We start from the raw sequence: 25778 nt of genomic DNA on the forward strand, positions 1-25778 counted from the left end.
TAACATCAGCACTGGATTTTGTACGCTTAGGGGCCATGATAAACAAAACAAGAGGAGATTAAATAAAGCAATAAATAAATAAAACAATAGACATGAGATGTTTATGAGGCTGCCACGTGTGTAACATAGCATACTGTTTTACAGTAAACTTTTTTAACAAGTAGAAAGAGTATACTCTAAAATAAGTATAGTACTACACTATATTTATATACTATAGGTATTTACTATAAATACATAAATCAGTAACATAGTTGTTTGTTACCATTATCACGTACTATGTATTGTACATAATTGTATGTGCTATACTTTTATATGACCGACAGCACAGTAGGTTTATTTATACCAGCATCAATACAAACACGTGAGTAATGCACTGTGTTATGATGTTACAATGGCTGCGACGTCTCTAGGCAATAGGAATTTTTCAGCTCCATTATAATCTTATGGGACCACCACTGTGTATGCAGTCCATTGTTGACCAAAATGTCACTATGCAGCACATGACTGTATGCCCGTTTACAGACACTTCTGAGACATAGCTGGCTAGCTACTAAGTAAATCCACATGCAGAAAAAAAATCAACAGCAAGTGGCGAACTTATGTGTACACAAATTGGTAACCCATATATTTAAGTTGCTTTCCACTATCCCATGTCTGTTTTTTGATCCATATGTGAGAGGAGATGAGTCAAAGTCCTCTGTTTAATGTTCTTTTTCAAGCTAAGAAACAAATGCCTTTATACTGATACATCTATACAAAATGAACTTTAACTTCAACTTGTCTATGCCATTTAACTGTCTTGTCTTGCTTCTTTGGTACTAATAAAGAAGCACATGGGCTATTAGTTCACTTTTTACTTCTAAACATTCTGGTATGTATATTTCAAAACAATTGTATTTTATTTTTTGGAATTCAGGTTCTTTTGCATTTAAAGCCACTCATCTGAGAAAAGATCCACCACCAAGAGGACTCACAACACAAAAAACTCATGATAAAAAATACTTAGTAACAATAAAAAAAGAACTATATATAAGAAGAAAAAAGACAATGTTCAATAACCAAGAAAAAAGTGCCACAGGGAATTCAAACAATAAAGATATCAGACATGGAATTTAAAATGATCATGGATAATAAAGAAATAAAAGATTGAAAATTCTGGCAAATAAATGGAAACTATAAGAAAGAACTAAACAGAAATTTTAGAACTGAAAATAAGAACTCAATAGATGGATTTAACAACTGAGTAGATACAACTCAAGAAGAAATTACTGAACTGGAAGTGACAGCAGAAGAAAATATCAAGTTGGAAGCAAAAAGAGACAAAAGGACAATAGAAAAAAAGTATGCAAGACACAGGACATCCAGTGAAAAGTTCTAACATAAAAATAACTGGAGTTCCTGAGGAAGGAGAGAGAAGGGGTAGGAACAGATGTTTGAAGAGACAGAGCAGAGAATTTTCTAAAACAATTGAAAGAGGTCACCCTACAGATGTAAGAAGCACTCTAAAGTCCAAGAAAGATAAATAAAAATGTGTAGAAACATCATAAAATTCCTAGAGAGTAAATACAAAGAGAAAACTCCTAAATGTAAAGAGAAATAAAAAGGACAGATAACCTTGAAAAAGATAAGTAAAATGACAGTAAACTTTGTAAAAGAAATAGTGGAATCCACAAGACAATGGGATATTTTCAAAGTGATGGAAGAAAATAACAGCCTAACTAGAATCTTTATACAGTGAAAGGGCTCTTCAAGAATGAAGATGAAATAAAGACATTTCTGATAAATGAAAACTGAGACAACTCATCATCTGCAAATCTGCACTGAAGAAAAACCTGTGAAAAAATTGACGTGGTTCGAACCAAAATAAATATTAAATGAATAAAATAATTTAAAAATGTTTTATAGGGTAAAAATATACATAAAATTAAAATCTAGGAAAAATGCTTGGAAGAAACTTTTGCTCAGGTCATAATGGAGTCACTGATACATAAACCAATGTGCATTAAACAACTGTTTTCAGAGACTGGACAACAAGCAATGCAAAACTGTAATCACTGAAAGATGGGAAACAAATGAGATGAGCCCAATGACTGCCCCATTTTTCACATGGACACTCTTTCTAGACTCTGAAACAGGGACAATCAACCCAAGAGATCATAGCATCACAAAGCTGAGGAAACTGATCAGAGGTCAGCAAGGCCAACACAGCTAGAATTTGAGAGCAAATTTACAAGAAAGGAGGGGCAGGGAAGAGAATGAGTTCCATGAATCTGCAGAAGGATGCCACAGCTAAGTACTAAACTATGAGCATGTATAGTCAAACTCCAAAACGCCAGGCAAAAAAAGAGAACAACCACTAAGGAGCTACATAGATGTATCTTGCTTCACTTTTCTTGTGCTTCAGTTTATTGCACTTCACAGATACTGCATTTTTTCACAAGACCCTCCAACAACAAAAAGATTATGACTCTGAAGGCTGAGAAGACAGTTAGCATTTTTTGTCAATAAAGTTTTGGGTTTTTTTTCAGTGAGGAAGATTGGCCCTGAGCTAACATCTGTGCCGATTTTCCTCTATTTTGTATGTGGGATGCTGCCACAGCATGGCTTGATGAGTGGTGTGTGGGTCTGCGCCTGGGATCTGAAACCGTGAACCCCAGGCCACCAAAGCGGAGCATGCCAACTTAACCACTATGCCACCACGCCAGCCCTAATAAAATAAAGGCACAGCCCTAATAAAATTAAAATAAAAATTTTTTAATTAAAGTATATACATTGTTTTTTTTTTTTTACATAATGCTATCACACTCTTAATAGACTATAGTAGGGTATAAACATAACTTTTATATATATTGGGAAACCAAAAAACTCGTGTGACTTGATGTCTTGCAATATTGCTTTATTGTAGTGGCCTGGAACTGAACCCACAGTATCTCCAAGGTATGCCTGTAACTGCACAATCACCAAAACAGAGAAAACTCATTATATATCCAGCTACTTTAGCAGAAATCCAAAAAAGGCTATGTCTTAGGAGTAGAGATAAATTAGTCCTAGAGTAAAGGCTAATCTATACCAGTCATAACAAAGCTTAAAAACATTCTAAAGGATCAAGATCATACATATCAATTAAAAATCATGCCAGAACAAAGATTAACATTCTTTAAAAATACCAAAATCCAGACACTAAGTAATGTAACATTCTCAATATCCATATCTAATTAAAAAATTACTAGAAGTACGAAGAATGTAGGAAACGACACATAACTAAGACAAAAATCAATTTCAACAAAAACAGATCCAGAAATGATAAAGATAATGGAATCAGCAGACAAGGACTTTAAAACAAGTATTATTAACTATGATCAAGGATTTAAAGGAAAATACAAACTAATTAGGAGAAATATGGGATGATATAAGAGAAAATCAAATGGAATTTCTAGGCTTGAAAAACATAATATCTGAAATAAAAAATACTAGATGGGCTTACCTGGAGAAGAGAACATAAAAACATAACAATAGAAACTATCTACAATGAAGTATACAGAAAGAAAAAAGGTCTAAAAACAATTAACAGAACCACAGTGGCCTGTGGAACAGTATTGTGGTCTAACATGTATAAACACAGTTCCAGGAAAACTGGAGGGGAAAGCATAAAATTTGAAGAAATAATTGTCAAACACTTTCCAAATTTATGAAAAATACCAAATCAGGAAGCTAAATAAACTCCAAGCAAGAAAAGCAAAGAAAATCACAACAAAACTCATTAGAAATCAATGATAAAGAGAACACCTTAAAAGCAGTCAGAGAAAACATATCATACACAGAAAAACAATAAGAATGAAACTGACTTCTGGTTAGTAACAATGCAAATCAGATGGCAATGAAATTTTACCTTTAAAGTGCTCAGATAACCCCCTAAAACACACAATTTTATACCCAGCAAAAAAAAACCTTCAAACAAAGGCAAAATAAAATTTTCAGGAAAATAAAAGCTGAGAGCCAAAAGTCAAACACATCAGTAGTTTCATAAAATAAAAATGGTCTGAACACATTGATGAAAAGGAAGAAACTGCAGAAAAGGTACTCTGAGGGAAGGGGGTAGCAAGATCCAACTATAAGCCATCTATAAGAAACACTACATATAAAACCACAGGTGAAAAGAATAAGGATGGAAAAAGATACATCATGAAAACATTAATCATAAGAAAGCTGGTATAGATAAATAATAAAAAATCAGACAAGAGATTTCAGGACAAGGGATATTACTAGAGGTTCCCCCGACCATAATGATAAAAGCTTTATCATCAAGAAAATATAATAATCTTAAAAGTATATGCAAACTAATAACAGAGGTTCAAAATATATGAAGCAGGGGCCAGCCCAGTGGCACAGCAGTTAAGCTCGCATGTTCCGCTTCTCTGCGGCTCGGGGTTTGCTGGTTCGGATCCCGGGAGGGGACATGGCACCGCTTGGCATGCCATGCTGTGGTAGGCGTCCCACATATAAAGTAGAGGAAGATGGGCACGGATGTGAGATCAGGGCCAGTATTCCTCAGCAAAAAAAGAGGAGGACTGGCAGTAGTTAGCTCAGAGCTAATCTTCCTCAAAAAAAAAAAAAAACACATGAAGCAAAAGCTGACAGAAATGAAAGGGGATATAAACATTCATAATTCCAACACTCATCTCTCAGGAAATCATAGAACAATTATATAGAAAACAGTAACGATAACGGAAATCTTAATACTGTCAACCACCTTGACTTAACTGTTATCCATAACACTACATCCAACAACAGTAGAACACATTCTTTCAAGTGCGATGAAATATTCACCAAGAAAGACCATATGCTGAGCCATAAAACCAGTCCTGATAAATTTAAAAGGACTGAAATCATATAGAATATGTTCTCTGACAACAATGAAATGTGATTAAAACTCAGTAATGACAGTAATACTAACAATAAAAGCTAGTTTGAAAATGAACAATCAGAAGTTAAACAGTACACTTCTATATAACCCATGAATCAAAGAAAGAATCACAAGTGAACTAAGAAAATATCTTGAACTAAATGATAATGAAAATACACCATAAAATTTGTAGGATGTAGCTAAAGTAGTTTATAGAGGGAACTGATAGCTTTATATATGCTATCAGATATGAAGAAAAGTTTAAAACCAATGGTCTAAGATTCTACTTCAAGAAGCTTGAAAAAGAGCAAAGTAATGCATAATAAAAGTAGCATGTAAGTCAAAAGTAAGTAAATGGAGATGGAGTTGTGCTATTGTCCCTGCACCATCTAAGAAGTGGTATCAATTTATTAAATTACTACGGACTAAAATTATAATCTCTAATGTAATCAATGAGAGAACAGAAAACATGTAGAAATACCAAACTGAGTAGACAGAAAACTAAGTAATAAACAATAGTCAGCAAAATCAATTTAAAAAAAAAAAAGGAAGAAGGGAAAAAAAAAAGCTGAGCAGACAGGACATAGAGAAACCAATTCAAAACATGGTAAATTTAAACACAATTATATCAAAATTACATTTAACGTAAATGGAATAAATGCACTAATTTAAAAACAAAATTTTTTACACTGAAAAAAAGCCCAAATATATGTTGTTTCCAAAAAAATCATCTAAAATATAAGTTGAAAGTAAAATATGAACCACATAAACACCACCTAAATGGAAGCTGATATAATTATATTGATATCAGACCAAAAAAAAGTAGACTTAAAGGTAAAAAAGGACACTTTATTATGCATTCGATTGACCAGAAAAATATTACAACTATATTTGTGTGCACTAAATAACATGGACTCAAAATGAAAACACAGTATCAGATCTATAAGGAAAAAGAGTCACACCCACAAACTAGGTGTTTTTAACATGCCTCTCTCCATAAATGGAGAAATAAACAGGAAAAGAACCAATACTGATGTGGAAATAAGAATATTATGATTAACTGTGCTGGCCTAACTTGACATATATAGAAATTTATACCTACAACTTCAGAATATATCTTATTTTCAAATATACACAGTGTTCATAAATCTGATCAATGCTACACTACCGAATAAATGGTGCAAACATTTCAAAGGTTTAAAATTATACAGAGTATGTTCGCTCTGAATATAGTGAAATTCAGTTAGATATTAATAAGAAAATGGAAACTAGAAAAACTTTCTGTTTTTGGAAATTAAGAAAATTCTCTTCTAAATAATTCTTGTATCAAAGAGGAAGTCATAATGAAAATCAGAAGATATTTTAAACTGAGTTATAATGAAAACATGAAATATCAAAACTAGAAGAATAAAGTTAAATGTGTACTTAGAGGGAATTTTATGCCTTTAAATGTATGTATTAGAATGTATGTACTAGAAAAACTAAAAACAAAAACCAATGATGTTAGCACCAGCTCAAGAAGTTAGAAAAAGTGTGGCAAATTAAACTCAAAGAATATAGCATACAGAAAGAAATATAAAGAGCAGAAATAAATGAAAACATACAACAGAGGTAATCATCTAATTATCTTCAACATATTTGTGTCTTCTTGACTGCCTGTGATTAGTGAATATACTGACAACCTCCACTTCCCATTGTGACTGCATATATAAAAAAACTTTTTGTGCATCGTACATTTTATTCACTAATTTTCTGGAGTTATGGAAATGATCTGCTTAACTACAATCAAGATGCTTGGCTTTCAATGGGTGGAGTGAGGATAGGATATAGGACTTTGGGTCAGTTTGTAAAGTGGGGAATTAGAAATACAACTCCATGTGACAGTGAGAAATAGGAAGGTCTAATCCCCTCAAAGAAAAGGAGATAAAAGAGACTGACTATCTCTACTTGAGCTTTGAGTTATAAACAATCCCAGCCTGTTCCATGGCTCTCAAGGGTTCGGTTTTATTGTCAGAGTCGTCAGAAAATCTCCAATAAGGAAATTAATATAAACTCATTCTGACCAGTATTTCCTTTAAACTGACTGGCAAACGTAACACAGAAGTAGAGAAACTCTCCATCAAATCTGTACAAAACTCCCACAGAAGTAAGTTTGCTCAAATTTATAAACCAACATTATAAAACACAAAAGAATAATGCACCATCAGTTACAGCGAGTGAAATTAGAGTTGCAAGAGGCTTAGATATTAGAATTATCAGATATGTGTTTGTATGTGTACATATTTAATTTATAGTTTATATATTTACACATAACATATATTTACACTTATATTTATATATTATACACTTAATTTATACATAACCTAAATTATATTAATAAATATTTTAAATATATACATATTTTTAAAATTATTAAAAGCATAAAAGGAGAAGATCAAAAAGGGCAAATCTGAAAAAATACAAAGAAAATTTCTAGAAATTAAAACACACTCACTAAAATAAAACTTAAACGAGTCAAGCGGCATATTAAGACACAGCTGAAGAGTGAGTAACCTGAAAAACAGTCCTAAGAAAATTACCCAGACAGCTGCTCAGAATGTGGGTATTCTCAAGATTTATTGCTTTTGTTATAGATGTATTATTCTTAGAAATCAATGTATAATAAATAAGAACATTATTACGGCTTATTAGCTATTCTGCAAGATTTTTTTTACTCAACTTAATCCCAACTTTTAAACAGGTATCTTTATGTATTATGCTAAGTATCATGTATATAAAATGAGCAACCATTGATCCTTGGCCCTTGGCTACATGTAACTCAATGGTACAGTATTTTAATTTTGTGAATTACCTTAACAAAATCTCTATCAGTCTTCTCCTTCCATTCTTCTCCAAATACAGTAGAAAAGGATCCTAAAGCTAAAAGAATAAACAGTATATTCAGTAAAACAAAATTATTTCTTTCACTTAATTCCTTAAAGGTTTGGAAAAACAGTAAAAAAAAAAAAGAACATATATATATATTTAAAGATTGGCACCTGAGCTAACATCTGTGCCCATCTCCTTTTCTTCCCCTTCTCCTTCTCCCCAAAGCCCCCTAGTACATAGTTGTATATTCTAGCTGTAGGTTCTTCTGGTTGTGTAAAAATACATTTTAAGATACCTTGTTCACTACAAATTATTTCATAGTAAATGACAGAAAGCCATGATAATGTCTTTTGAAATATAGTTTTTAAAATAGGAAATTTAAAGAAAATTTATGTCTCTACAAACTAAAAATACCCAACTCATTTTCATAATAGTTATATAAATAAGAAAAAAAAACTAAGAGTACTATAATAGTTACTCTGCATTAGTTTTCATTTGTAGAGAAGAAAAATACTAAAAAGTCAAACTGATGCTATTACTATTAGATTGCCAAACTGTTATAATTTTAAATCTTCAGATTAATTTAAAAAATAATTGTGTAATTCATATTTCAAATAAAATAGCGCAAGGCATTCTTTGGAAATAATTCCCACAAATGAAACCTCCTTTAAGAGACATTCTTAGGCCTATAGCTTGTTTGTATTTCTTGATAAAGTCGTGTTAGGAGGAGAGTCAAAGCTGCCTCTTAATAACACCCTGCCCCGACGTCCTACAACAAAGGTTAAGGCATACAGGTAAATGTTGTATCATTTTCTCTTCCTTTATGTTGCTACCTCATATTGTCAGTTATGGGACCAGAAAGTAAAGCAGTATGATAAAATGTCAAAGCTATAACACAATATGCATCTCCCTTTAGAAATGAGGTAAATGCTTTCATCAACAATCAGATTAATTCTGTAATGAAAGCTACTGCTCTTGGAATGCAGAAAGAAAACTATACAGTGGCAACTGTTAACAGAAAAACCAGTTTTATGAATGTAATTCTACAAAAAAACAAAATTAAACCTCTTTAATGGATGTGTTGTGAGACAAGCATAACAAATGGATATATTTTCTGTTGTAAGAAATTTACTGAATCTGTAGTCTTCTTTTGCCTTTAGTATAGACCTAATATTTACTTAATATTGAGTAATATTGTAAAGCACTTAGGCTAGACTAAGAAGTTTCATTGGGAAAGTATTAAAAAGTGAGAACAGAAACACTTTAACATAAATTACATTTATCAAGGAATTTTAATATTGATAGGGCCATAGGAAATAGGGTTATAAGGAAATGAGATAAAGAACAGATGTGAAAGTTTTTAATAAATAAACTAACTATAGTGACCTAAAGAAGAATTTTATAAAATATCAAACTTACATATAAGTAGCAGTTTAATCAGAAAAATAAAGCCCACACACCACTAAAGAAAGACAAGGTTTTGTTTGTTTGTCCTGAAAAAATCTTATAAAGAAAAACTTCACTGGCAAAAGAATACTGGATGGAAATATAAGATGGAAAAATTAAAATTTTTGTCGCATGGAATTTTTATCATACTTCTTCAAACACAAAAAATGTATAAACATTCCACACTTTCAAAGGAAGTGGCATCTACATTTATCTCTCAATTAAAATTCCACGCCTTAAAAAATAAATAAAAACTTTTCAAAAGCCTAACCAAATCAAATATACCCATAATTCTCAAACTCAAAGAAATTATTTTCATAATGCAAAACACCATCATTTTAAGTTTAGGGTCTTCGTGAAGTCCCTATGTAGTCTAGAACTCTAAACTTCTGACTGTTGGAATGATAGAAACATTCCTTAAATAGCATTTGCTAAATTATTAATGTTTTAGATTGCTGCGCTGCATAATAATTTAGTCTTTTAGATAAATAAAAGTGCCTAAAGAATGCAAGAAGTAAACGGAGGGTCGGGGGGGCTGGCCCCATGGCCGAGTGGTTAAGTTTGCATGCTCCGCTTCAGCGGACCGTGGTTTCGCTGGTTCAGATCCTGGGTGTGGACATGGCACTGATCATTGGGCCATGTTGAGGCGGCGTCCCACATGCCACAACTAGAAAGACCCACAACTAAAAAATATACAACTATCTACTTGGAGGATTTGGGGAGAAAAAGCAGGAAAAAAAAAAAAAAGGAGATTGGCAACAGTTGTTAGCTCAGGTGCCAATCTTTAAAAAAAAAAAAAAAGAAGTAAACTGGGTCTAAAATATCATGCCTCAGTGCACCAAAAGTGGTAAGATTATTTCTATCATATATATATGTAATCCTTATTCAGTGATTAAATGGAAGACTTCACTAAAATTATTCTTGTTTAAGAATATTTATCCTTTCAAAAAACTTCATTTTAAGGTTTCTAAAAAATGTGAAACAATTTTAAACTCCATTCTATATTAAATGCTGAAAGACATCTTAAATGATCCAAATAAAATATTAGGAACCAAGGAATATGAAAGAGAGAAGGAAATTCACCAAATTTACATCTTTGAAGTTATGACAGAAACTGAGAAGTCCTGATCTTTGTTCCCTCTCCATGTAACTAAGAATAGTTTCAGGCACAGTAAGAAACTAATTTTCACTTTTGTTTAAACTAATTTTAAAATTATCTTCACACGAAATAAGTGCATATCAAATTTTAAGGAATCTTACTTAGATAATCCCAAATAAAACTGTTTGAAGAGTGCACTACTTGACCTAAATCAAACTGCAGAAAAATGAACTCATTTGCAAACATGTCACTATTTAAAGATAAAAACAAAAAGTCATCAATCTATAAAATATAAGAAATTCTCAGACTGTGTTTACTGTGCTATATGTATAGTTTCCTATATGATAAAATAATTTCAATATGTCAATACCTTATCCTTTAATAGGATATAATTCTAGCAAAAGAACTTACAACGGTATTGGGGTAGAATGAGGATAGAGAAGCAAGAAAAAATTTTATATCAATACCATGTAGCTGATATAGTTTTGTTTTTTTCTTTTTGGTGAGGAAGATTGTCACTTAGCTAACATCTGTGCCAATCTTCCTCAATTTCTTTGTATGCGGGAAGCTGCCACAGCATGGTTTGATAAATGGTGTGTAGGTTCATGCCTGGGATCCAAACCCACAAACCCCAGGCCACTTAAGTGGAGAGTGCCAACTTAACCTATTACGCTACCAGATCAGCCCCTGACATAGGAATTTTAAAAAGAAAAACTAGGGGCAGGAAAAGATTGCAAAACATATTTTCCAAACCCTATTAAACTATGAAACTACAAATAACGAACTGAGCAATTTGGTCTGAAAAGTAACCTAGATTTAATAGGAGATAATTTCATAGAAAATAACGCATTTGACTTACAAAAACCTACAACTACAAATCCTACAAGTAAAAGGGATATGAAATATTTGATAAATTTTATTTTGATTATTTAGGCGGCAAATTGTCAAATGCATTGACCTAAATTGTTTAGTTAGAAATTATAACCACACCCTAGCAGAAATACACTACAGCAAAACAATTTCTTCCAGCTCCTAGTTTTCTCTATTAGAATTTCGTATCAAAGAAATCTTCTCAAATCAAGAAACCCATATATTACTCTAAGAAAAAAAAAATCAAGATTTTTATTTCAAAAGCTCTAGTGAGACTAAATTATTATTCAAATATTTAAGGTTTAAAAAAATCCAAACATTCATTATTTTAAATAATACATTTAATATAATAAAAGCAAATATAGAATGCTATTATATTGACTAACAAAAAGTACTTTTCTCCTTAAAAATCTTTAAAAAAAAATCTATAACCCCTTTCTAGAATGATCATACAATATGTTCAGCTTAAAACTTACTGTCGTCAAACACTCCGGCATTAGCAAGTAATAAAGTGATGATTTTAGGGTCTTTTTCAAGTTGCATGACGTGTTTGCTTTCATTTGATAGGAGAGTGCATACATTAATAGCGAAGTCCACTTCATTTGGGAGTCCAGATAATAGTGAAAGCACCAATTTATTATAATCATTTGGCGAATTGAAGTCCATAGACAGGCCATAACTTTGACGCAGATAATCTAACAAAGATAAAAACAAAAACACCTTATATCAAGGATTTGAAACGATTATGGTTAATATCTTCTGAATATGGAACAAAAGCTTGTTATCTTTTACAAAATATAAACTGAGAAGAAGTTTTAAAGAGTTCAACTTTCTAAATTTCTTAAGTTAAAATTATAATCTTCAAAAAATATTAAAGTACAAAACATGTACATATCCTCTTGGATATCACTGCCAAATTATTATTGTATCAATTTTAATTTTCCTAATCTACACTTTTAACTCTTGCATTTCAAGAGACTTATTTTGATTTTTATATACTGTAAGCCAGGCAGACTGGTTCCTTTAAAATTTGTAGCAACAGTGTGTTCTTAGACACACTGGCTACCTTCTTTACCTAGTTATAGGAGAATTATTACTTTTTTAGGTCAGATTTATTGCAATATAATTAACATACTAAAATTTATGCTTTTTAGTTCTATAGTTCTGAGTTTTGACAAACACAGCCTTTTAACCACAACCACAAGGAAAATATAGAGTACTTCCATCACCCCAAAAAGTTTCTTTATGCTCCTTTGTAGTCAATCCCCTCCTCTACCCACAGACAACCACTGATCCACTTTCTGCTCCTACAGCTTTATTTCAAATTGCCAAATAAACAGAATCATACAGTATGTAGCCTTTTGTATCTGATATCTTTCATTTAGCAAAATGCTTTTCAGGTTAATATCCATGTTGATGTGTGTATCAGTGGTTTGGTCTTTGATTGCTATAGTATGGATGTAACACAATTTCTTTATCCATTCCGTATTTGAGGGACATTTGGACTATTTCCAGTTTTCAGCACTTACAAATACAGTTGCTATAAAGGTACACATACAGGACTTTCTGCAGATATATTTTTCATTTTTCTTAGATTGCTGAGTAACACATAAATGTTTAACTTTGTAAGAAACTGTGAAACTGTTTCCAAAGTAGGTGGAACATCTTGCCTTTCTGCCAGCAAGTAGAAAGTTCCTGTTGCTCTGCACCCTTGTCAGCACTTAATATTGTCTGTTTTAAGTATTCTGAATGAGTCACTTATCTAGTATTTCTTTTGTAAATATTTTCTTCCAGATAGTGCCTTGTCTTTTTATTTTCTTAACAGTGTCTTTGAAGAGCAGAAGGTTTAATTTTGATGAAGTCTGATTTACAAATTTTTACCTTTATAGTTCATGCTTTTGTGTCCTAAGAAATCTTTTCCTAACCCAAAGTAACTAAGATTTTCTGTAGGAGAATTAATTTAAAACACTTTCGAAACTTTGAAGATAGGGAAGATGGGCTTACAGAAACTATATATTAAATAATCACTATATATATTATATATATAAGAAAATATACATATATAAGAAAATGTTATATTTCTAGAAATACTGACTCTTAATTGGGGCAGGTTAGGACTTGGACGCTATGCCCTTAGACATATATATCCCAAGTACATTTTTCACATAAAGATATAACTAGTTTTACAGGAAGAGGCAAGAAAATAAGAGTTAGAAAACTTCTAGACAAAACATTTCAGAAACATTTGGATTTAAAGAAATTTTTTTTAAAAACCTCACTAAATGAAATCCAAGTAGGAATCTGTTGTTCCAACATGCCACAGAAGAAAATGATGTAGGTAAGAAATTTCTTCATTTCTCACTGTAGACATCTGAGGAAACACCTCTTCAATTCTAAAATATTCTAGGAATTTCTCCAATAATATAATGATGAAGTGTCACAATATAGTTATAAATGACAATGACACAGATTCTTTACCATATTTAAGGCTAAAGAATAATATGTTTATTTTTATAGTCTTGATAAATGAAATTTCTCATAAATAACATAAAATAAATATCTGGAAAAAAAGTAACAAAACTTCTGTGAATATAGGAATAGATTTTGACAGTTCTATACTGTACACTGGAATTGATCATCAAAAGCCAACTCTCAGTAACAGTTAAGTTTCTAGATTCCACAAAACTTTCAGGCAAATCTCTTCAATAGAAAAAAATTTGGAACCCACATTCAATGTCTGTCACAGTCTTGTTTATGTGCTTTCCATATGATCTTAGAATTGTTCCGTTTGCTACTGAAGAATATCAGACACCATCAGATACTCAATTCAATACATCTCTACCTGAACGACTTTGCCAAAGACATCTCCAATTAAAATGAAATGAATACATATGATAACTATGAAAAGTCCCTTAATTATATTAGGCTTGGTAAAGATGCCTGAGACAATGTGGGAGAAAATGCTTACAAGATTTTAAGAACCTCACTTCCCTTCCCCAGGGAGACATGACTTAACAGCTACAATTTTATAATCAGAATAGGATTAGAAATAATTTTCAACATTCTTGACTCAAAGTTTATACAAACAGATCACTGCTGACAAATTTAATTTAATCTGAGACAATCACTACTCTTTGATTTCAGTTTAGAGGAAAGAGAGGATTGTTCCTGGAGTGCTGTTTATATTGCAGGAATTAGACAACACACTCTTTCCATTGATATTGGCAGTGATTGTTGTAGTCCAAATCTCTCTTAGAATACGGAACATTTAAAGGAAAATCTTTGCTCAAATACAAATGATAAAGCTAAAAAAGAAATCTTCCTGTATAAGCTTTTCCAAATTTAAGCACCAAAATGCAAACGGACAGGGTGCTTGGCCTCCTTTTATCAAAATGACTGGATTAAATTAAATGACCACTAAAATCCTGGCTAGCTCTAAAATTCTACAATTCTATTAATTTCAATGAACTGGCATTTGTCAATTTTGCCTTTCACAATTTTTCTACTAAAGATACTACAAATAAGTTTTTATTTTAATTTGAAAATTAACTAAAATTTTAATTTAAAAAATGTAAGAGAAGATGAAGAAAAAGTCCTTAATAATCCACCCTGTAATTCCGTAAAACTTACTGTATCAAAATCAATACCAAGGAAAAAAGAATAGAAAAAGAAGGAAACCAAAGGATTTATGTCAAGGAAAAGAATGAAAAAACTATGCAAATAAATGACAAAATCATCATATATTGCACGCAATGTTTAATAATCCTAAAGTTCAAATCAAAATCTGTTCAATATTTTTTGCCACTTAAAGTCACTGGGCAAAAGGAGTCAATATCCTTAAAAGAAAACTTGGTCCCATATTCTACCAATGTACAATATTCAATTATGACAATTACCAGTAGAATTGCACTTCATACCAAATATCCTGGAGCTACTGCCAACTGAATTTATTATATTACCTTTCAAAATATTGTTTTAGACTAGCTTTCCCTAATATCAACAATGTTTACGTATCTCTAGGTAAACACATTTATCTAAATACATTTATTCAAACCTATAAGGAGAGTAAGGCTGTATGATCAAAGATGTGGACACGAATCTTTTAAAGGTTCTAACTAAAATTTCCTCAAGGCTTTTCAACTGCCACTATGTTATTCTATTTTGGTGTTTATTTAAAACACAAACACACACACACAGACACACACAATTTGACAGCTATGAAGCTTAGTATATTTTCCTTAATGACATTTGAAAAGAATCATCAGTAAAGGATTTGTTTTATATATTGATAATCATGTTAATTTTTAGAACACTGTTATAACTGTTGCTATGGCTCCTTCTAGAAAAATAGAAAGCACCTTCAAATTTATAAAATGCTGCTCTAAAATACTACCTCTTTTCAGTTTGAACCAGACATATTGCAGTCTGATGTTCCCCAGTAATTTCTAGTTTCCTTCCTTTCATCAGTCCCCAACCCTGATTTTGTTAAACATGTTAGATATGTTACGTAACTGCTAAGATTCTCCTTAAAAAAAGACAGACATATGACAGCATCAGAAAGGAGTTATTATAACACCAGGTTAAGCAATTCTGTCATTCCCTTAACTTGTGTAGCTCTATCAATGACTTTTATTAGGCTCCTGAAATACCAGAAATATTCCACACCTTATCTCTTAAAGTAAATCAGTTTTAATTGAAAAGGGGCAAAAAAAACAGATCCAGAAAAAATTTCATTTTAAACAGGCTCAAATGTAGAAATGGGTCAGTTTGGCGAGCTGTAATAGCAGACACCAAACTCTAAGCTACAAGAATGGACATTTCTGCTGTTACTGTAATATAGGAACCACAAAGAGTTATAAAGTCGAAAAAGGTCTTAAAGGTCATTAGTAGAATGTCTCATTCAATGTAGGAATACCCTCTGTAACATCCTTGAATTAGATTATGGTCATTAGCCCTGTTTAGGAACAAGGAACATATCACCTAACAAGTCACTCCATTTTATTTTATCAGCTTAAACTATTAACAAGATCTTCCATACGGTGACTTAAAATGTTCTCCTTTAGCCTTGGTTCTTGAGGTAATAACTACTGATTAAAAATAAAGCTAAGTTTGCTTTGCACTCACCACCACTCCCACCCCAACTACACAAAAGCATCAGATGAAGCCTCCTCTAATGAAGAGCACAGATTCTAGGAAAGTCTGCTTCTTCAGTTACTACTGACTGGGGAAGAAATATGGAGACAAATTTATCACGAAAGAAACTTTGAAAATAGACAATGGAAAAAAAAATAGTGATGCTGGCACAAAGGAGAGAACTTAAATATAAGGACTACCTATAAGACACTGGGACTAGTACCAACGAAAAATAATAAATATCAAGATAACTGTATATTTTATAAAGAACATACCCTTGTTCTCCAAGACGTATTTCCTCTTTTTTAGGCCAAATGGTGATTGAAGAAAAGAGATGCTTATCTCCTCAGAGCTCTCTTGCTAGTCAACACAGTCCCAACCCCCAGAGCCACTAAACACTGGAACCTCCATCTACTCTGCCTCAAGAACCTCTTTATTAGAGTCAACCTGATTATTTCCAATTTCAGTCCTGTTCTTTTTAGCTTCAGATTCCTCTATAATCATTATAAGAAGACTTAAACGAAAAAAATCTTATTCCTGGTACCACGGCAGGAAAATAGTCAAATAGAAACATTTCTGAGGAATTCTGGTGCTGGGAATTCCAATAATCGTAGAAAATCTAGTAGATGCTATCTGAGCATTCTTGGCTTCCCCAATCCTAACAGAACCTTCCTCTTCTCATTTTAGTGACTATTCAGTTTAAACTGATCATTAGCCAAAGAAATAAGAAAAACACTTCACTTGAAAGTATAGGTATTTGTAACTGAAAATTCTTGCAACTAAAAATCTTATGCAGCCTGTGATAGAAAGGGCCCTGATACCAATTAGATGTTGACCTTTGAAAGTTGCATTACCCCAAGGCTTTAAGTGTTCTCATGTGCAGAGTTAGGGACTAATTCACTGGCTAATGTCTGTTCTCCTAATGCAAAACTGTGCACCTATCCCCTGTTAATTTCCAGTGATATTTACCTGACACACTGTGTTGCTGGTAATTGTAGGAAGATGGAATTGCACCAATAGGAAGCTGTGGCTTTGGATTGCCTGGTGGTACCTCATCATCATCCTCCCCAAAATGATGAACTTTCTCGTACTTTTCTAGGTAACTGAAACAGAAAAACAGCACAGCGGAGATTTAAAAATAAATTTACATCTTATCTTTTAACTCCTATCACATGTATCTGTTTTCCTTTTCTAGAGGCTCTAAATTTAAAAAAATAAGAAGATACTACAAACCTCATAATAGCAGAACAGTCACTTCAGCAGTGAGACTGCAGACAAACTCAATGTAATAATTCTAAAACTGTTTTTTATATTCTCAGAAAAGACCACATCACTATTTATAAAAGTATAAAAAGCAGGAAATATCAAAGGACAAGGACATGTAGATAAATGGCAATACAATTTATTTACTGATTAAAAACAATTACATATGGTCATTGTAAAAACCAAGTGAAAATGAGAAGATTCTTTAATCCCTGACTTTCCAAATCTCACTCACTAGAGGTAACCACAGGTTCATGTGCATACTCCAGCACATTTTCTGTGCATATTTTTATTTAACAACATGTTTTAGAGATCTAAGCATGTCTAACCAACAGTACTACCTCAGTCTTTTTTAACAGCTGTACAATATTTCATCCTATTGATACATCACAATTTAACTAGATGTCTACAAATCATGCATCAATAAGCTTAATCTGTGCACTTGTTTGAATATTTTTCTCTGGATAGACACTGGAAATGATACATTCATTTATAAGCAGCAATGCCAAATTCTCAGCCAAAAGTGATGTGCCTAATACATTTTGACCAATTTATAAGATAGTTCCTGTATCCCCCAATGGAGGCATGGTCAATCTTCTTAATATTAATTAGAATTAAATTTCCAAATTTACATTGTATCATCACCAACTAGTTTATAATAAGATTTCCAAGTAAAATTTTAAAATGAGGAAACAATCAGTCAAACCCTCGTCAAACACAATACAGTGACTAACGAACTTGTTATTGTACTTCACAAATAAGCAGCTTAACTGAGTAATAAATGACTTTACATTTATCATAGAAAACTTCTCGATGTGATTATTTCACAGATCAATCTTTCTACCATTCCTGATCCAGGCAGGTACTAAGTTCATTAGTAGCTACTTTCAAAGTCCTGCAGCTCCCCACCCACTCCTTTCCTTTTTCAGTTACAGACAGATGAGATGGGGGGGCAGGGGTGGGGAATCAAGGAATATATAGGATGATCTCAGAAGTATTGTTTTGTTTTTTTGTACCAAACCTTAACTTTCAGAGTGGGATGAATGGCAACTGTAATTTTACAAATATAAAAACTAATGACAGGGAAAATCACTACCAATCCTCATTTTCCCCTTCCAGCTTTAAAAGACACAATAATTTCACATCTTTGAGCATGGAAAGGAATGAAATTGTTCCTTTTCATTCCTTCCAAATTCTCCACATAAGTTCTTTTAGCAAAGAACTCTTTCCTAGCTGGCAGCTTGATAGCTAACGAGTCCAACACTTTTCTTTACTGTTGGAGATACAGCACACTAAAGCAGAGACAAACGCACAGATAAAACTCTTGAGCACTGAGGAGAGTATGTAGCTGCACACATTTCACCCTGATCCTGGGGAAGCCCCTAAGCAGAGCGAATTTACAGTCTGAAAACATAAAACAAAACAAAACAAAAGGATGATTAAAAAGAGGCAATGTCTCTCCAGTATAGAACCACAATGGACTTAAATAGGTAAATAAATCAAGCCTATTCTTTTTGAATTTCTAATGCAGATATCATCAAAAGAAGAGCATATATAAATTTAGACTCAAATAGCTGCTCAAAAACTATGTGACATATTTTCTGCAAATGAAGGATTACCTACATCACACAAAATCGCTCAATTGTATTGATACAGGTATTTTAGAAAGTATGGTCTTTCAGAATTAATTGAACTCATTGTAAAATGGTTAAAAACAAACTAAAGATAAATAATCTTTATTAAGTAATTTTTATCTAAATATAATCAAAATAACAACGAAGATGTAGAATTTTAAAATCTTACGCTAATAATATGTTTAAGATGCTCTTTATATATTTGTTACTCATAATTGAGCACAGTAGATTTAAAATTTGTGGGTTTTATTACAGCTGGGGGAGAAAACAACATTATTTGTAAAGAGTGACCATAAATATGATCTTTTACTTCCCTAAACACCCAAAATGGAGCATAAGAAATATAGAGTGACTGACAACAACCCAAGTACTATATACTCATAATAAATAGTATATATTATTATATACATAAAACCCATTATAATACAAATTTTCATAAGATTTTATAGATATATGACTTCTGGTCCCTTGGCACATTCTAACCCTATTCCTCCAAATAGATTCTCTACATAATTCCAATCCCCAGAAATTTATGGTTGAGGCAAGCTGTTATAGTTTTTGAAATTTTTAGTTTCCTGGCATGAGGGCCAGTATTTGTTCTCATTGTCATGATTAAACATTTCCAACTGAGACTCAACCTTTCTTATTTTAACTAGGGTTTTGGCACCCAATTGTGATCTCCTGTCCCTCTCTATAAATCAGCAGAAAATCTTATTTTAGTTTTTCAAAGTTATACTTCTAAAAACTAAAAAGTATTAACAGACAAGAGAATGCAGCTAAAATATAAAGTTACATTTCGAAGTCTAAGTCTTCAGATTTAATTATCATGACCTTGCACTTACACACTAACAGATATATGGTGTTTACTCATTAAACTGTGAATGCTAGACCATATATTTCCCTCTTTCTTCTCAAAGTCAATGACATCACTTTGAATAGTTAATATATTAATCAAAGAAGTATTTACTGAGCTCTTACAGTAATCTGCCTAGTACACTACATAATTAACTCAAGACTGGTAAAATATTGGAATCCAGATGGCAGTAATTCTCTCATCAGGCAACCATAGGAAACTAGGTTGCCTAGTTTAACATTAGGAACAGATTCCGGTGGGGTGAGTTCTATCTTCTTTTTCTTCAACTTGGCATTGATTTATTTTTGGTAGATTCTATGCTTTTAGAAATTCTGACCCATTAAAAACAACTTCAGGGGCCAGCCTGGTGGCGCAGTGGTTAAGTTCGCACGTTCGGCTTCGGTGGCCTGGGGTTCACCAGTTCAGATCCTGGGTGCGGACAAGGCAACGCTTGGCAAGCCATGCTGGGGTAGGTGTCCCGCATATAAAGTAGAGGAAGATGGGCATGGATGTTAGCTCAGGGCCAGTCTTCCTCAGCAAAAAGAGAGGATTGGCTGCAGATGTTAGCTCAGGGCTAATCTTCCTCAAAAAACAAAACAAAAAACCCCCACAACTTCAAGGATCCACAAGACTAACTTGAAAAACACTTCTTGAGACAGTAATGTTGTCTAGCAGAAAGTGGAGAAGATCCTAGATCAAAGCACATAAGAAGGCAAGCTCAGTTTGTATTTCCTTTAACCACTAAGGATCAATAGAACGTGAGGGTGTGCCTAATAATGGGATCCAGAGAGTGACAATTATTTAAAAAAAAAAAAAACTCATAGAAAGTTGGGTTGAACTCAGTGGTTGTCCAAGGAAGAAAAGGCCTTTATAAACTTCACAAACTTCACCTTGCAGCTTCTTTGTAAAAACCAACCCAAAGACCCAGGGATGTGGGGCACCTATGAGAAACACCAGCATGGAAACACTGGTGGCATTAGGTAATGAGAACTCTGTTGATGCAGTGTACAAGTAACTTCAAGATGAAACACCAAACACAAAATCAAGTGGTGATTCGCAAACCATAAAGGTAATGAAATTTCTTTGCCCAGGATTCTCCCAAAGGTCGGGGGGGGGGGGGGGGGCATTAAAAAGCAGAATTGACAATGGAGATGATCACCTCAGTTATGCAGAGGGGAAGCTTGAGAAACTGTTCTATATGGAAAGGAAAAGAACTAATGAAAACAACTGGCGGACAAAAATGAAACATGTATAATAAATGGGAGCTCAAACATAGGAAGAAAAAACCCTGGTGGTCCTGAAGGAAAAGACCAGAATAAATGGAACAGAAGCAATAATAATTGACATAACAGAAGAATTTCTTTAGCTAAAATGCTTAACATGTATAACCGAAAGGTCCCTGGTGCTAGAGAGTAAGGATGCATGGATCACCAGGCAAATCTTAACGAAAAGAGAAAAATACTCAGATACATCTTGATGAAAGACTTAAACTTCACAGATAAAGAAGATTCCTAGAAGTATCCAGAACAAGCGTTATTCCCCAAAAGTTACCTCTGACTTTTCTTCAAAATTAATTGCTAGAAGATAACGAACAAATAACAGTTTTGAGGAGAAAAGTTATTTCACAAGAAATCCCTACCCAATCACATTGCTCATCTAAGACAACAAAAATTCATTTTCAGATATATAAAGACTCAGAAAGAATAAAGCCACATAGTCCTCTGGGAAAAAAACTCCCACAAAGTCAAATAAGTACTCTGATAGATGAACCAAAATTAAGGAATGGTTAAATAGCAATACAGATGATTGATGATGTGCAGAGAAACAATTTAAACTCAGACATTAGTCTCAATCATAACTATTATATTACAAGAGAATGCAAATGTTACTGGTAATTACAAAAGGAGAACATAAAAAAGTAAAACTACTAAAATAATTTGAAAATGACACTCTGAATATGAAGTTCAAGAACTTTTCCACAAAAAATGAAAAAAGAGAAGCAAGTAGTAGTAAGAAGAATTAAAAGTGTAGTGTGTGTGTTGCTTAGAGTAAGAGTGAATAAAATGAGTCTCTTCTCATAGTTAAGAGAAATATGTTCTTGGCAGTGTTTCTACATTTTTTTCAAGTGTTTAACAGCAAAATTAAAATCAGGATCATTACTTTCCAAATCACTATAAGAAAATAAAAATAAAAATGTAATTTGCAGAGAAAAGGAGAAAACAAAGAATACCCTGTGATGTAGCAATTACACTCTTAGAAAATACTAGAAACAACCCTAATATTCATAAATAATAGCAAGAATAAAAACATGGCATATTCATGCAATGATATATTATATGGCAGTGAAAATTAATAAACTAATATGCATAGACAACAAAATGTTAAGAAAAAAATCATTTCAAAAGAATACATTATGATTCCATTTATATGAAGGTCATAAACAAAAGACATTTAAATATATTTTTTAGCAATAGACAAGTATGTGGTAAAACCACAAAGAAAAGCCAGATAATAATTATCACCTAAAAGATAAGCTGGGATTTACCCTTCAGGAGAGAAATGCAAAAAGGAAAGAAACATAAGAGGCATCAAAGTATTAGTAGCGTCTTTCTTTTTCTTGTTTTGGTGTGGATAAACTTGCATGTATTAAGCTTTTTTGGTGTCTGCTATATTTCACAATTAAAATTTTAAAAACATCAGAAAAAAAGCAGTGAGTTATTTCAAACTTTCAATAAAAGATATTTCCACTGCTATGTAAAATGTTTCCAGTTACAGAAAAAGATTAGAAGCTCCCTGAAAACTAATCTAGCAAAACTCTGACAAACTTCATAAATATTGTGGTTAAACAAGACCACATATAAAATACCAGAAAAGACAATCTATTAATATATATTAAACACAGACACATTCAAGACTGAAGATTTTATTGCAGAAATTCAATAATGAAAATTTCATAACATTAAATTCATCTGTACATCAAAGAAAAAATGATGTCTAAACAAAGGATGCCAAAGGTAATTTAATAAAATGCAGCATCCAGAATATTCTTCCTTTTGGATCTCATATGGCCTCTATGTTACGCCACACATAACAAAAGAATTCCCAATCTACCTCCTTTACCAGTACAGGCTTTCTGAGAACATTATATCTCAACTTGATCCAGGGTTCTTGCTTCTGCAGAAGGGTACCCTTCAACGTGGGGCACACACACAAGATGCTCCAATAGAGAGAGAGATTTAATTTATGGATCAATACTGCCTCCTCCCTGCCTTGCTCCATATAACAGGCAGTCCATATGTTATTCACCCCATGAGAGACAATGTGGAAGAGCCAACAGTGAAATCCTCATTCATTAATTAGCCTTTGACTAGTGGAACCTTAATCATTCATTAGATTCCACGGACTAAAGTCTGTGTATGTCTAGGTTAAGTGGATTTAAAGATAATATTATTATCTTTAATAATAATTAGTTAAATACTATTTAACTAAATAATCTCTCACAAAAAAGATTAAATATATTCCTTGAAAGAAACCACAGTTTGAATAACGCAAGCAAAAATAAACAAGAAAATGGCAGAGCTGACACATCTCACATGAGCTCATTATTAATAATACTATGAAGTAAAAACAACGGCAGTGCAATCAGACACGAAAGAAGTAGGCCAAAAGATTTCTAAATTATCAAAAAAACCTATCCGAACTGTGGATTTACATGCCCTGATGTTGATGATGGAAGCTTGTCCTAGGCTAATGCTATACTTTTTACGTTACTGATGATTTGTAAGATGTTCTAAGTATCCAGAATTTGAAGACAAACCTGTACATTCTTCTTGGCAATATTTTTCAAGTCACTGAAACTTAATCAAAATTTCTTAAAGTTTAAAAGTATATATTATTTCAAGGAACTGTACTGATCAATATTTACAAGAGTTTTTTCCATATCCCTGGGGAAACATTTCTTCATTTTCTCATGATAAAAACGGCTAAATTAACATATGGAAAAATGACAACAAAACACTGTTGGAAAATGATAAGAAAACACACTTACTGAGAAGTTGAAGAAACAAGGATTAGAGCAAATTATAGTGTGTGGGAGGTTTTCGATATGGCTGAATTCAAATACAGATGTTTTTTAACATATCTGAGCTTATAGTGTTTACTGGATTCTCTTTCAAAAATCAAATTCATGAAGAACTACTTTTTGGTGAGTCATTAAAGGAAAGCTGTACCAGAGAAGATATATTCTCATAAGCAAATTACTTTTTTTAGAAAAATTTTTTTTCAGAAAAACATGGTAATTCTACTTAAGGCCATAATGAAGCAGCAGCTGCTTTAACCGGAAGGGGAACAAGAAGTGGGGACAGGGACGGAGAAAGATGAAAGAGAAAAGGGACAGAGGGAAAGGAAAAAGAGAAAGGGGAAAGCGGTGGGGAAGGAAGATTATAAGGTAAGATTAGACACAGGAAAATCATTTACTGCATCATTTACAGGCAGGGTAATACAGCAAAGAAGTTAAAGTCAGAGGTGTCAAAAATGCTACAGGTTTATTTCAATGTGGTCAATCACATAAAAACAAGGTCTTTGAAACAAAAGTAAAATCTTCAAATATACGTCATAATAGGATGTCAAGTCACTGAAAAATGCATTTTGTACAATGGAAGTTGAATGGATAGCTTAGTGAAGAGCACTTAAAAGTGCTGCCAATCTTGAGAATAAAGCTACACACTTTACTTTTCAAAAGTTCCAAATCTGCTGACTTTTCCTGTGACAAGCAATATCTTACCTAACAAATAATTCAGAAAATAAAACAAAACAAAAAAGACACTTAATCTGCCTTTTAAAGTAAAGGTGAAATTTAAACAATGAATAGAAAGTAATCCCTTTTAAAAAAGAAACTCATGCTGTGGAGAGAGTACTTTTTTAAAAAAAGAATTTTCCTTACATCATGTGATTTTGTTGCTGAAAATACTGTGCATGTGTCGTGTATTAAAACTCTCATATCGACGTCAAAGTAGGAAAAAGGATTTTTCAAACTACTTAAAACTCTCCTGAAAGTTCCCTGGGCTTTGAATCCTTTAAAGACAAATTTTATATTGATATAGTTTCATACCTAAATTCACAAGAATAGTACAAAGAACGCATATATCCTCAATCCAGACACACCAATTGTTTATGTATTGCTCATTTGCTTTATCATATTCTCATTCTTTCTCAATTGCTCAATCTCTCCCTCTCTCTACACACACACAGTTGTTCCTAAACCATTTAAAATTAAGTTCTTCCCTGTTTTCACAAGCTTGACATTTTTCGAGAGTATAGGGCAGTTACTTTATTATTTTTTTTTTTTAAAGATTGGCACCTGAGCTAACATCTGTTGCCAATCTTTTTCTTCTTCTTCTTCTCCTCCCCAAAGGCCCCCAGTACATAGTTGTGCATTCTAGTTGTAGGTCCTTCTGGTTGTGCTATGTGGGACACCACACCTCAGCATGGCTTGATGAGTGCTGCCATGTCCTCGTCCAGGATCTGAAGCGGCAAAACCTCAGGCCACCGAAGTGGAGCGCATGAACTTAACCGCTTGGCCATGGGGCCGGCCTCAATAGGGCAGTTATTTTATAGAAAGTCCCTCAACTTAGGTTTGTCTTATATTTCTTTATAATTAAATTAGATACAGAGAATGCACTTTTCGTAGGAATACCACAGAAGTGAGTG

At 32.8% G+C, this 25778-nt stretch overlaps 1 protein-coding gene across 2 annotated transcripts in view; it reads right to left on the reverse strand.

Moving 5' to 3' along the window:
- ARID2 (AT-rich interaction domain 2) overlaps positions 1 to 25778 on the reverse strand; it is a 160253-nt gene that overhangs the window by 65195 nt on the left and 69280 nt on the right. For both annotated transcript variants that reach the window (XM_046665585.1, XM_046665576.1), the window contains exons 4-6: positions 17289 to 17422; positions 11663 to 11881; positions 7755 to 7822 (exon numbers count right to left, since the gene is read on the reverse strand). In XM_046665585.1, the coding sequence (XP_046521541.1) occupies positions 7755 to 7822; positions 11663 to 11881; positions 17289 to 17422 (421 nt within the window). The remainder of the gene's footprint in view (positions 1 to 7754; positions 7823 to 11662; positions 11882 to 17288; positions 17423 to 25778) is intronic.

Source organism: Equus quagga, chromosome 1, assembly GCF_021613505.1.
Source record: "Equus quagga isolate Etosha38 chromosome 1, UCLA_HA_Equagga_1.0, whole genome shotgun sequence".
NCBI classification, from domain to species: domain Eukaryota; kingdom Metazoa; phylum Chordata; class Mammalia; order Perissodactyla; family Equidae; genus Equus; species Equus quagga.